This window comes from Typopeltis vanoorti, chromosome 2 (assembly GCF_054136105.1).
Source record: "Typopeltis vanoorti isolate ZY-2024b chromosome 2, IOZ_Tvanoo_1.0, whole genome shotgun sequence".
NCBI lineage: Eukaryota > Metazoa > Arthropoda > Arachnida > Uropygi > Thelyphonidae > Typopeltis > Typopeltis vanoorti.
This window is the reverse complement of record NC_143550.1, coordinates 38,693,129-38,707,925: the sequence shown is the minus strand read 5'-3', so window position 1 is coordinate 38,707,925 and position 14,797 is coordinate 38,693,129. Positions and strand designations below refer to the sequence as shown.

The 14,797-nt window shown below is 36.2% G+C and overlaps 1 protein-coding gene across 2 annotated transcripts in view; it reads right to left on the bottom strand.

Moving 5' to 3' along the window:
• LOC150108931 (uncharacterized) overlaps window positions 1-14,797 on the bottom strand; it is a 298,899-nt gene that overhangs the window by 4,738 nt on the left and 279,364 nt on the right. For both annotated transcript variants that reach the window (XM_090411045.1, XM_090411050.1), the window contains exon 19: window positions 10,687-10,812. In XM_090411045.1, coding sequence (XP_090267171.1) covers window positions 10,726-10,812 — 87 coding nt within the window. In that variant the 3' untranslated portion in view covers window positions 10,687-10,725. The remainder of the gene's footprint in view (window positions 1-10,686; window positions 10,813-14,797) is intronic.

The window sequence follows — 14,797 nt, the reverse complement described above, 5'->3', positions numbered from 1 at the left end:
ACTGAAGGGTTTCTATAAGATTGATCCAGAAGATATTTTTGAAAATATACTAGAGGCCATGCATGGAAGCTGGGCAAGAGCGTGGTTGACAAGGGAGTTAGAGCTAGGTTTTCTACTTGGAGAGAGGTGAATGAGTGGAATAAGCTTCCAGAGTCTGTTGTGGGTGCTACGCCCGTGAATGAGTTCAAGGCAAGGTATGATAGATACTGTGTCAATGTCGAATAGTTGTTCTTGACATGATGTTAGGGCCTCCCTCGACTCCTTGGAGTTGCCCGGAACAATAATAACAACTATCTGGCAGGCATATAAAATGTATAACCTTTAAGTACTTGAATGCTTTCTTTAGATATAAGTAAACAAAGATTACACAAGATAATTTTATTTTCATTATGTGGACCACATTTATATATATATATATAGAATATACAGCAATGCCTCAATTAATGCGCTCTTTAAAACAGGCGCACTAATTGAATATAACCACTTATGGGAAAATGTATAATTTGTTCCTCAGATTTCTTTTTTGACCCTTATTTTTTTTTTAATAAAAGAATTAGGGTGTGTAAGGGCCTAGTTAAAGGAAAACCATGAAGCTGAAAGACAATAAATCATATTCAGAATATAAATTTATTATTTTGCTTCTTAACTAAGAATTGAGCTAACATAGTTTGGCCGGCGTTCTGTTTCTTTTTTTCATACAACTGCTGGTATGGCCCTATTACCTCTTCTGCAAATTTTACTGGTTTTCTCTCTTCACCAGGGTCAGTCTCTCAGCATTGCTGCTTAAAAACTTTGATTGTACAAAAACTATTTTCAAACTGTTCTGCGAAACTTCTTTGGACTTGTCAGTGATTAAATTTTCATTTTCTTCAGGGTCTTCCCGCTGTGCATCTAAATTTAGTAGGTCGGAATCATCTAGTTTCTAAGAATGAGATTTAATTAGATTAATTTGAAAAGTCTCAAATCATTTGCACAATATGGAAGAATGTGCTTCCATATGGCTAGCAATAATTTCATTTGACTTTGCGACTTTATAACCAGGCTGAGATTTCTCTGATTTGGGTAGAAAAGTCTTTAAAGGCATTTGCTTCCAAAAAAAGCCAATTTCATAAACATTAAATATTTGTTGATCACAATAGTCCCCTTCTTACACAATTTTCTTCAAAATCTCTGGATATCTCCTTATCACACTTGCAGCTTCACCTGCGATTAGAACATTATGTAGGCTATTTCTCTTTTTAAAACGCTCAAATCACCCGGCACTAACGTGGAATTCTTCTTTTCCATCATCGATATCCCTTTCTTTCCAAAGAGACTTTTCATTCAAGAAAGCCAGTGTTTAGTGTGATCCATTTTTGGTTACAATTCTTCGATCCATGTAAAAAGAAGTCTCTCGAATTCAATCATTATAATACTTTGATTTCGAGTGCATGCATGATGAACTTGAGGCAGCTGCCTTACCTTTCTCTTTGTATTCAGCAGTTGATTCACCCATTTTTGTGTTCTTGTCCTATCTTTGCTCTGGACTCACCTTGTTCATTTTTCTTTATTATTTCAAGTTTTTCTTCTAATCAGATTACTTTTCAAATCTATTTCACACTTCTCTTTTTTGCTCACTAATTCTTTTACTCATGATTAAATGTTAGGAAAATAATTTAAAATAAAAAAGTAAGGAAAACAATTGCACAAGATGATCAGCAAAATGCTATGTAAAGCAGATGACATAAATTTTGGTGGTAAATTTGGAACATAGTGTATATGGAAATAGTGTAGTGTGCCATTACAAAATAACTTTGTAATTAAATTAAATTTGAATTTTGAGAGTTTTAATTAAATAAATTGTTTCAAATCGGTAACTAAATTATTTCATCCTGGTGAGTGATTTTTTTAAAATAGTTAGCCATAAAAAATGTATAGATCGAAAATTTTTAAAATCTGTAACATTTATTTTTAAGATGTATATAGGTGCACTAATCGAACTTGGGTATCGAAAAAAAAAAACTGCATTAATCGAGGTATTGCTGTAGTACGTAGTACTAATATTAGATTTGCTAATATAAGCTAAAGCTCATATTAAGATTAATGACAGAAGTAAACCTTAGCTGTTGGGTTGAAGGTCTAAAAAGACCTTCAACCCAACAGCTAAGGTTCCACTTGTCTTAGTTTCTCATATCTTGAGAGTTTGTAAATCTCCCAAGATATGAGAATGAAGGTGAATTTTGTTTTGTAATGAAGAACTTGGTAGTCTTGGAGCATCATTGTTTTCATGTGTATCAGATATGGCAGTTCAATACAGTTAATATCTCATTAACAGTTTGCATTTTTGCTTAAAACACTTATTTTACTAATCTTTCTTCTCGCATTCTGTTTAACCATTACAGCACCATTAATACTCAAGAATATGTTACAACTAATGTCAAGTTCGTTTCAGATTATTTTACTTGTGACCCAGCTGCTCAACTCGTGTTTGACACTGTTATATACTGAAAGCTTGGTATTTTAGCAGAGTTTCTTGCTTGTTCCATATACATTTATTCACTATACCAACTACTTATTCTAACATTCATTAATAAAAATATAGATTTTTTTTTTGTTTTCCTGCTATTTTCATAACTTTCCAAACACTGCATTAGATACTTATCAAATTGACTTCTTGTATGTCCTTCAATTTTTACTGCTGATTTGTAGCTCGTATTGTTGTATATGAATAAAACAAAGTCCTCCTGTAATTTGTTGAAGTATGATGAAAGTGAGATATATTCTTAGTAAACTTAAAATTTTGAAATTCTAAATCATCTCTTCATTGGACATCCACAGATGCTGCATGGTCATTCCAATGCTCGGTGATGTGCCACACCCGTCCTCATCATGTAGTCCTGTTGTATGCTTTGCTGGAGGTTTCAACTCTCTAAAGATCAGCCACTCCACACACACACACACAATCTCACTGACCTATCCCTTCCTCTTTTTCTAGGAATTTTACATTCTATTACTGTTCTGAGACGTCATCTTTTCAATGTGTCCAAAATATTTCAACTTTCTTCTGTCAATATCCATAAGTAGCCTTAAAGTTCTGATCTTTTCTAATACCCATTCATTTGCACGCCTTTCAATATAAGATATCCTTATCTGACTTCTTTAGGTTCCAAACCCATAAGTCGTTACTGGAAAAACAACTGCATCCAAAATACTCAACTTTGTTCTGGTACTAATTTCAGTATTCTAATTACTGCAGTTTCTCCTTCTGTTATTGAGACTGAATACTTTTCATTTTAAAATCCATTTCCCAATTAAATTTGACAGCATATGTCTCAAAGAATGCAATACATAATGAGATAAGAATGCTCCGCCCTGCCTTCTTGTTAACACTAATCCATCCATAAACAGTTGGAAACTCAGAGCACATTACTGTGGGTAGGCTAAGAGAGATAAGCCAGGATCCTGCTCTCAAGACCAAACACGATGTTTTTCAAGCTGTTTCAGACTGCTAATGACTGTCTCATGCTAGATAATACAAATGATCTATCACCTGAAGATTTTTGTAAATCTCTATACCATATTGAGAATTCAAATCCATGACCTATTGGTCACAAAGTGGTATAGTTATCCACAATTATATACCACAAAAAAAGTTCACTATTTACACTACTAAAAACTAGAGAGGATTTATTGTTCCATGGATTCATAAGATGCTTTGGAAGGGCCACTGTTTATCACACCATCTCTAACACTGGCTGCCAGTTTTATTCATTAAAACTAATATTGTAGGAATTCTGAGTCAAATTGTATGATATAATAACATAATATGTTCTATTTTATAATATACAGTATACGAAAATATTCCTATGTACATAGGAATGCATACTGATTGCTATCATGACAGATTTAACATTTTTCACTAACTGCTTTTATTTATTTTTTTTCTAATATGATTTTTCATTGCATCCAGAATATTTGGAGTTACATAACAGCTAAGTGTAACAGCACTATCCTAATTGGAGCCATTCTTAGGGTCAAAATAAATAACCGAAACAAATATCCAGAAACGATTTATGTTAAATAACCCCAGAAAATTCTTCTATGAAATTAGAAACCAAAAACAGATCCATTAACAATAGCAATGGAGCACATAGCTAGCTACTATATATGAAATGGCAAATATTTGGAGAGAGCAGTTTAACCAAATCCAAGACTGCAATGAACTACAGACACTTTTGAACAGAAAATTTATCATAGGTCATATAAAGATAATACTAAGTCTTCAAATAGTTGAAGAAACAATACCTGGTACTGATGAAATATGGTGGTTGTGAATTAACTAAAGAAATACATTACAGAGGGGTACTGCTTTTGTCCATAGGCTACAACATGTGAATGGAGAAGATGAGATTTACACTACTAACTAATGAAATCAGACTTGCAGAATGAGATGGCTTAGATACATAAAGAAATGGGTGAGCAGAGAATGGCTAAACAAGGATTCACAATGATACCTAATAGAAAGTGACAGTGAGAGGGAAAAAAATCCAAAAAGACAGCTGAAATGGAAATTTCTTGATTTACCTAAAGAGCTCAGAACAGAGGAGTGGAAGAATAAGATGATACTTGTAACTAAAGAGATTTACTACTACCAGAAGCATCGGGAATAAAGGTGAGAAATTCTTAGGATTGGTGAATGTAAATATGAGCTGAATGCATTCACAAGAAGATTTTTTTGGGGGGGAAAGGGGGGGGGGTACTGCTTATGATCACACGAGTAATTCAGGCAAATGTCCGCGCGGTTAGCTTAGTAGCTTTGCGCTTCGCAACCATATGCCTGGGGAAGGAGTGTCCTGGGTTCGATTCCTGTCGCCGCCGTGAGGATTTTCCTCAGCCATAGCCAAGTTAGCCAGTCTTGGGCATGGACAGCAGGGTTTTTCCCCCCAGTTTATCTGGGGTTTTTCATCCTGCAAGCAGGCAAACCAGCCCCCTGAACACACACGGATCTACAGTCATAAATACTTAACACCCCATGAGGGGGCTCAACCTGCCCCAAATAGGGACAGGGGAGAAAAGGGAGGAAACTCCATATGAATAAATAAATGCAGGCAAATGGCAGAGGCTGTTTAGTGTAAAACAAAGTTTTACAAGACAAAATACACAAGAAGAAGAACACATGCAAGAAATTTATAGTTACTGAAGGACAACTTCCTTAAGCAATACATTATGAGAGAGAGAGACTCATAGTACAAGAATATTAGATTTAGTAACAGTACCTGAGAGTTTGTAAAAATGTTATGTCTCCATTTGGTAAAGATAGATAAAGGTGATAGAAGATTATGGTAGAATTTTGTTTAAAAGAGTGTTATGTGAAACTGTAGGACAAGCAATTATAATAAACTGAGAAGGAAGCTTGCAGCTATACCATGATTGCAAGATTTAAAAGCAAGAGGTACATAAAGAGAAAATGTCATGGAGAATGTGATAAACCAGGCACATGAGCAGTATGTGCCAGGGTGAGAAGGGGAGGGATCAGGCTATGTAAAGCGGGGGGGGGGGGGGGGTCTTCAACCTTTCAGACAGTGTGGGCTGCATTAAAAATTTCAATGAAGCCTGTGGACCACTAAGCTATACTGCAGCATTTAGAATTGTAAGATGCTTTCCAGATTTACAAGGAACACTGTGCATTTGATACTTTACATAAATAAACCAACTCAGCTTTAAGAGCGTACGTAGGAGTCGGGTTCATGATAAGTAAATACAATCAATACTTGAAAAAAGATAATTTAATGAAGAAAACATTCATTTTTTACAATGTCAATGGGAAACTTGGCAATGCTTTTCCTTGACCAGCTTGTCAATGTTGGAAGTCGCTATGCGCAGAGTATTCTCGAGATGTTGGTCCGTAATCAGAGTTCTTGTCTTGGACTTCACATGCTTCATTCTGGAGAAGAACCGCTTATATAAGTATGTGCTTTCTAACAAAGCACACATCTTCAAAGCATGCTGGCGAAGATTAAGGAATGCGTCCTCAGAAATGTAGTCTTTGTAAAACGTAAGCAAGGGCACATTGAATAATTTTTCTCTCAAAGAAGTTGTTTTGGAGTTCAAGCAGCTCCATTTGTACTGAGCCTGGCATTTCGGCAGCATTGACAATAAATCTAAAGAAGACTGTTAGTTACGAAAATCACTAAATCTCTCTTCAAACTCACCTCGCAACACAGCTAATTTTGTAGCGTATTCATCAAGAGACGAACAGTTGGACTCAGCGAAAAGCTGAAAATGAGTTAAGTCTTTTATTGTGAGTTGTGCCTCCCAAAGTTTGAGCTTGGCCACAAAAGCTTTGATGTGATCAAGCAGTGTGCACCAGTTGATCTTTAGTTGTTATTCATCAAGAGACGAACAGTTGGACTCAGCGAAAAGCTGAAAATGAGTTAAGTCTTTTATTGTGAGTTGTGCCTCCCAAAGTTTGAGCTTGGCCACAAAAGCTTTGATGTGATCAAGCAGTGTGCACCAGTTGATCTTTAGATTGTAGCCACGTATTTAGGTCATTCATGTGCAACGAGATGTCGGTCACAAAGGCAAAGTCTGTCATCCACTTCAGATCATTGAATTCTGCAATCGGCTTCCCCTTGTTTGCATGAACTGCTGTATTTTGCTCCTTAAGTCAAAGACTTTTAAGAACCTTCCCTCTGCTCAACCAATGCACATCACTATAATAAACCACATCGCCATGATCCGCTTCGCACTTTTGGGTCAAAAACTCTTGGAATTGATGATGATTCATTCCTCTTGCCTTAATAATGTTGACGACAGTCATAATAACTTTGATGACATTCTCAAATCCATCAGTTTTCATGCACAAATTCTCCTGGTGTATTAAACAGTGGTAATGGGTGAAATCTTTTCCTTCTAGTTCCGATTCTTTCCGTAGCGGCGCAACAAACCTTTCATTCTTTCCCACCATAGCAGGGGCACCATCAGTTACCACACTCTCGAAGTTGGTTAAGCTGAGGCGAAACACTGGAGCGTTTGCTTGCGGGCTTCAAGAATATCAGTGCCTTTTGTCGTGCCCTTCATAGGTATGAGCGCTAGCAGTTCTGTCACAGTGAATTGTTGATCAATGCCACGGACAAAGATAGCCAGTTGTGCTGTATCCTTCACATCTGTGCTCTCATCTAAAGCAAGTGAATATGATGCAAATTCAGACAAGTGTTTTTTAAAGTTCCTTCAATGTCATTGGCAAGTTCTTCGACATGTGATACAGTTACCCCAGACAAACTCGGTTTTTTAAACACTTCCTTATTATTTGGGCACAGAATTTTCCCAGCAGCGATGAGACACTCTTTCACAAACTCGCAGTCCAAGAAGGATTTGATTTTTTAGCAATTAGAAGAGCAGCCACCATACTGCGATCTATTGAGACTCATCAGAGGATGAGTCTCAATAGATCTCCTATAAAAATAAATATTTATTATTTATTTTTATAGTATTTTATGTAACGTATCAAATGCACAGTGTTCCTCATGAATCTGGAAAGCATCTTACAATTCTAAATACCGCAGTATATCTTGGTGGCCCAAGGGCTTCATTGAAATTATTTTTTTATTTAATCGCGTTTTAATGTTAAGTAGTTATTTTTTCAAAATGGCAGCGGGCTATGTGTTTAAGACCCCCCCTGATATAAAGAATTAGGATAACGAGACCAAGAAAATCCAAGAGAATTCTTTTGTTATATGTGGTGAGTAAAAAGGAAGGATAATCCTAGCAAATATGGATATTAGCAAAGTGTCTGATGCACATTAAAAACAGACCCTTTAGTTTTCTAGAAGCCAAAGTGGAACTAGATGAAAAGATAGAGGTATTAAACTTACTTCAAGAGCTTGGTACAAAATAGAACTAGGAAAGATTGAGATATCGGCCTGGATGCTAAAAGAATGTGCAGGAGAATGAATACTGGAGAGAGAGAGACTGATCAGAAACTACTTCAATGGGTAGTAGCATCTTGATCCCTGATAGAATATAGAATTACTTTGCATGGTGGGGTGAACAGTCCTGACAATTCATTTGCTGGGGATGAAGAAATGCATAAGCAAATTACCCTGATGATTACTAAATGAGTAATTATTATACCGACTTAAATTATCTGAATATTGACTGGGTAGAATATCAAGTATTGATGAGAATTTATTGAATTGTTACTTGAGAACTTTCTCAAGCAGCATGTGAAAGAAGCAAGTCAAGGACAAAGAGTGTTAGATTTGATTACAGCATGAGGTGGTGTTAGGATTAGTGCTAGGTGTCTCAGTTAAGGATGTGACAGAGATCATGCCATACTGATGTGGGAAGTAGCCAACTATATGAATGTTGCAATCAGGACAGATTATATGCTTAACTACAAATCTGGAAATTATGACACTCGGGAAAATACTATTTTTCCTTCCATGGTATCAGTTTGTTGAATGGGAAGGATAGCAATAGTGCATGGGAAGCTTCGAAAAGATGCTTAAATGATGTGGCATCTGAATGTGTCCCTAGAGTTCAAAGAACAAATAGGATGAAATGAATGTGTAATCTTATTAAACAAGAAATCTATAAGAAGAAAATCATATGGAAGGAATATTGTGAGAATAAGAGTGAGAGGAGTTATGAAATATATAAAGCTCAGGCCACAAAAGTTACGAGTATTGTACAGAAAGCTAAACTGAAGTATGAAAAGAAATCGACTGCACAAGCTAAAGGCAACCCAAAAGCATTTTATCATTATGTTGCAAGTAAAAGAAAGAATGAATGTAGAAGAATAACTTTTCCGAATGTAAAACAGTACCCTACCAAAAGTAGATGAGATAGTTCAAATAATGAGTGCGCGCTTCACCAAGAACTATCGACCTGGTGTAATGAAGGAGGTTCTAGAGCTATTGCATAACTTGGATAAGAATTTGGCAATTAGAACAGATGGGTTATCAGCATATGTGCTAAAAGAATGTGCAACTGAACTCTTGACATGTCTGTATAATTTGAGTCTTAGCTCAGGAAAGATCCCACAGGAATGGAAAGAATATACGATAAGTCCATTGCACAAGGGCATGCTAATATGTCTATTGCCTTATCAGAATCTCTTGAGTAATTATAAAGATTTTAGAGAAATTGGTAAGAATTTGCATACAGAAATTGACAGACAAACAAGATATACTTTGCAAGGAAGGCATGGATTTAATAAAAGGAGGTCAAATTTAAGCAATGGATACCACATCAAAGGCTGTTGCATAAACTAGAGAATACAGGATTGGAATATAAACTACTGGCTTGGATAAGTGGGTGGCTGATAAACAGGTATCAGAAAATGGTATATGAGGGATGTCAATTTGTTAGATTTAAGATGATTAGTGGTGTATCCCAGCCACCATATTGGAAAGAGAATGAAAGGAGATCTTCAGTTGTTTACTGATGATGCAAAGATAAGCAGGACAATTAGAGATGCTACTATTATATAGCATTTACAGAGTGATTTGAATGAACTGGAAGTGTGAGAAAATGATAATGGCTATCAGTTCAGTGTTAGTAAGTGTAAAGTTATGCACTTTGGCATGATGAGATGTCCAACAGCATATTATATTAGTGGAGTTATTCTACAAGAAACTGATGAAGCTAGAGATCTTAGAGTTATGGTTCATAACTCTAAGATCTCTTAGAGTCACATAACAAAAGTTGCAAATACAGCTTGGGATAATTGCAATTTTGAAACAAATACTGACATGGAAGGATATGGAAGTCATTTTATCTCTTTACAAGACCTTGATAAGATTGCACCTGACAACTGTGCACAGATTTAGTCTCCAGAGCTCAGAGGGAATAAAGAAGCTGTGGAAAGACTGCAAAGAAGAGTTACAAAGAGCCTTCATAGCTCAGTCAGTAGAGAGATGAAGCCCTTTGTTCAGAAAGACCTGGGTTTGATTCCTGTTCATGATGTGAGGAACCTTTATCTGGTCTCTTTTGAAAGGTGAGTTAGCTGGTCTCATATGGAGGTGGAGGGTTTTTCTCTTTTGGAAATTTGGGTTTTTCATCTCCTCAGAACAGTAAAAACTGGTCCTGTGAACACACACACTGACAGACATAGATACCTTTCCCCTGATGTCAGGTTCTGTGGCAAGTCAGTTAGGAGCACACATAAAGTTGCATCATGTAAAAGGCCGAACCCCAAATAGATGGGAAAAGGCACATGAAGAAGAAGAAGAAGAAGGAATATAGATTACAAAGATAGATTGAAAGAATGTGGACTGCAGACACACAAAAGAGGAGTTGACTGGCTACTCACCCTCAACTAAAACTTTTGTGAGAGTGTTATAGGAATATCAGTTGATAAAATTTTTCATTATATGGAAGGTGGGAAGAGGTGGACACTGCAGAAGTTAAGTTTGTGTGCAGTTTAGAAAGGGATAAGAGCTCGATTTTTCTCTCATAGAGAACTGTGAGTGAGTAGAACAGTCTGCCTCAAAGTAGTGAGTGCACCTAATGCAAATAAGTTTAAGAGAAGGTATGACAGCTAGTGTAGGTGATGTATTACATCAATGAGTTCTTGACTCCCTAAAGGTTATATTATATGATATTTTGGGGGGAAATGACAATAAATTGCATTATTTCTGTTTTGGTATCTTATATTTTCAACAGTTATCACACATATAAATAGGAGGCAATAACTTTACATACCATGGACATCTGGAAAAGTGCTTGCTATACAAGGCAGAATTAACTGTAATGCTCTTCCTGTTTCTGTGCGGGATCAGAAACTAAGTGAGCTTGCAGTTGACTGTTTTTTGCCATTAGTTCTATTACCTAAGAAAAATAATAATAATAAAAAAAAAATAATATTGACTGGCACCATTTGTATATGCAATATAAATTTCTTCAAAACAAGATATGTAAATAAAATAGCAAAATGTGATAGAAAAAAAGATGTAGGCTGCTTTAATTGAACAAGCCCTGTTATGACTATGCAAAGTCCCAGGTTATTTGCATATATTGTACATGCACATAATTCCACATTTAATCTTAAAAAATCAACATCAGTAAACTGGTATATGCACACCTCAAGAAATCAGGATTAGATAAAAATTCCATTGGAATGATCCGAACTGTAAATACAATCATCAAGAAATACATCTATTACACATAAAATATCGCACATGACTATGCTACTCAATATTTCTATACTGAATATCATCTTATAATTGTATAAGTGCAAACTACAGTACAACACAAAAGTAATGAATATAAGTGAAATTAAAGAAAAAATTATAACTGCTAACAAAAGTGGAAAATATTCATAGGTGTTTATCCATAAATTACGTGGCCTATGATGATGATCACATTTTAAGCTTAGTTTTAAGTTATCTAAAAGTTAACATATGTGGTATGTTAAAATCATCTCAGCTTAAAAAATAACCTGTGAATTTTGCTTCAGTTTTTTGGGCATACTTATAGAAATTAATACATTAACCTTCTTCTACGCGTTATTCCCGCTTCCTATGCAGGGTCCGCGTGTTACTTTAGATGTGACTTCTTGTTAGCACTACTCCCAACCGACCTGTCGCCTGGTCTGCCGCTGGGGGAGGGGGTATATTTTTGACTGTAGAGGCGTATGTTCACGGGGCAGGTTTGCCTGTTTGCGGGATGAAAAACGCCAGATAAACTGGTGGGAAAAACCCTACTGACCGCGCCCAAGACCGGCTAACTTGGCTATGCCTGAGGAAGATCCTCAAATTCCTCACGTCTACAACGGGAATCGAACCTGGGACACTCCTTCCCCAGGCATATGGTTGCGAAGCGCAAAGCCACTAGGCTAACCGCACGGTAAATTAATACATTAATAAATCATATTAGAACTATTTTTGTTGTTGTTGTCATGTTGGATTCCTCTAATTTTCCTCATCTGTCCCTTAGGACTGGCTGAACCCTCCAATGAGGGATTTTTTTTAAGTAAGTATTTTTGACTGTAGATCAGTGTGCATTCATGGGCCAGTTTACCTGTTCTGAGGGACGAAAAACCTGAGTTTCCAGGTGAAAATCCTCTACCTCCATATGAAACCGGCTAACTCACCTTTAATCGAAAGAGACCAGATAAAGGTTCCTTACGTCATGAATAGGTGTAGATGAAGCCCTTTGGTTTTTCCCAACCAAAGGGCTTTGTCTACACCGACTGAGATACAAAGGCTATTATTTGCGATGTTTACATAAAATGAGAATCTTTCAACCTTTTGTTTGGATTCAGGTTAGGCAGATAAAAGAAGGCTTCACAACTTTTTTGAAAAGGTGTTCATATTTAAAACTGCTTCTATGGAGAAGATGAGTTTCATCCCACCGGATTAGTAACAGAAGCTCTACCAATAGACCAACCTTTGCCAGCAAAGGTTGGTTGATTGGTAAAGCCTCTGCTACTAATGGCTCGCAAAAAAAAAAAAAAAAAAAAAAGTTAGGCAAGTTTGAGCATGGTTAGTAGTTGGAAAGGGATCAATCGTTCAATGCTGTCGGCACACTCTCCATCGATAGAGTCTTTGGACTCCCTGGAGGCGTCACATAATAATAATAATACTGTGTTTAATGTCAATACTATGCTGTGCAAGACCAGACTTTTGAGGTTTCACATATTCAATGTAATACTTATGTTCATTAATTCTTTTTTTTCCACAGAGGAGCCTGTCTGCCCAAAGTATGTCATACATTCACAAGGTATCTGGTAAACACCAGCTAATGATAGCGGTGAGAGTTTGTTTTTGTAGATGGTAACAGATGAGAAATTTTGTTGATAGGAAAATGTAAGAATAAGGTGATACTTCTTCAAAATTCCACTGACAGGTTCAGAGATAGCAGAAATATAAGGGATTGGAACCCTGCAGTTTGTTGAAGAATCCTTAGGTGCTGGAACATAGGAGTCAATTATCTGCTGGATTTGATGAGGATTGTAACTATTTAATTCCATTAAATAGTTCTGATGTTGACAAGTTCTTGTAAGCTTGAAGGAGAGCAGCAGACATCATGTGCTCTGTTATGTGCAATGTGCTACCATGTGCTCCATTATGTGCTCTCATCACACCGCTCAAAAAATTGGTGCTATCAAGTCTTTAATTAACAGAGCACAGAATGTATGTGCTCTTTTCTCTACCAGGCTGCATTCTCCTTACTCTTTAATAAGCTCTCCTCCCTCACCAATCACATTACAAGCATTATAATTATGGTATTAATGTGGATTTAAAAAACTGCCATCACAAACATTAAGAAAATTTTAAAAATCCGATACACTTTCAACCACTTCACCAAATCATGGCAACATATGCGCGAGTGCGCGCGCACACACACACACACATAAATGATATACACCACCACTATTTACAATGTGAAACCTAGAATCACCATCCTGTCTTTTTCATCTGGCTCAAAATTTCTTTGCCTTGCTCTACTATATTCATTTGCTATCTGTATCATTCTACAAATTTTGATAAACACTGTGATCTTCAATATTTATCTATGAATCTGGATTGGCCACAATCTAAACAATGAGGTCATTTCCTTGATAAGGAACTCAAATAGGCTTCTCTCTTCCAATTCCAAGGTTTTTCCTGTCAGCAATGATGCAGCATAGACTGCCCACTTATCCATTACAATACCAGATAAGTCTTGCCATCCTTTGATCACTAACAATAAACTCATTCAAGTGTTTCCTTTTCTGCAGAACATTCACAGCCACTCTGTATCTTCTGACATTACAATGCCACCAAATGGGAGATTATCTTCAGATAATCTCATCTTAGGTGTTATAGTACTTCCACAGATACGAGACCCATCGACACTTCTTCACATGTCAAAAGAAGGAGAGTCCATTCTGATAATAGGGTAATCAATCCATATTGTGGAATGAGTGTTTATTATTACATATCAGAAAATTAACTTCTCTTTTATGATCATTGTAGTTTTTAAAGTGGTAACTATTTTGCTTGTATAACAGTTGGAAAATTTTACATATAAGTCACTTGATTTCGCGTGTTGGTGACCAATCTGTACATCGCCTTATTTCTTTCTCCCCCTTCAACATGAATTGACTCTTCTTGGCAGTCTGCCAATGATAGCTCTTGCTTCAGTGGTCAGACTATAGCAGTTGTTCATTTTTCAATAGTATTACTCAATTTACAACACAAAGAAAGTAAGATATTTATTTAATTACTTAGTGATTTATACATAGCATCAGGGGCACACACAAAGCAATTATTACTTAATAGTGGAATAGTTAATGTTGTAACAAGTATTAATTCTATCTTGAAATGACTTTTTTTTTGCAAAATGATATAGCCATCCTTGTTGAGGTTAGGAAATGTATCATAGCTGCTGGTGACTCCAAAAAAATAAAAATATATAAATAAATGAAAAAAAAAAAAAAAATAATGGTGCTGAATGTATTTTTTGTTCTACGAGATATATGTCAACAGATCTTGTCTGTCCATAGTAATCCAGGTCACAAGTACTGAGCACTTCATATGCTCCTCAGTGTGATAAGGTATAGTTTGTGCTTAGGTGAACGAGAGTTGTTAGTTTGATTTGATATATGACTTGAATGTAGTGTGGAGCTTGTATTTATTAAGCACACTAAGTTTTGCTGTGGTCTTGAATATTAGGGAAAGGAGAGTAACTGAAGGAGGCATTTGGTATTTTATCTATGTTTTTGGGTTATAACCATTGGCCAAAATATGTGAAGGTAGGTAAGCTCAGTGGTAAAAGCAATATCACTGGAACAGACAGCCCTAGCTCTCTGTGTTAAAACTCTAGTGTT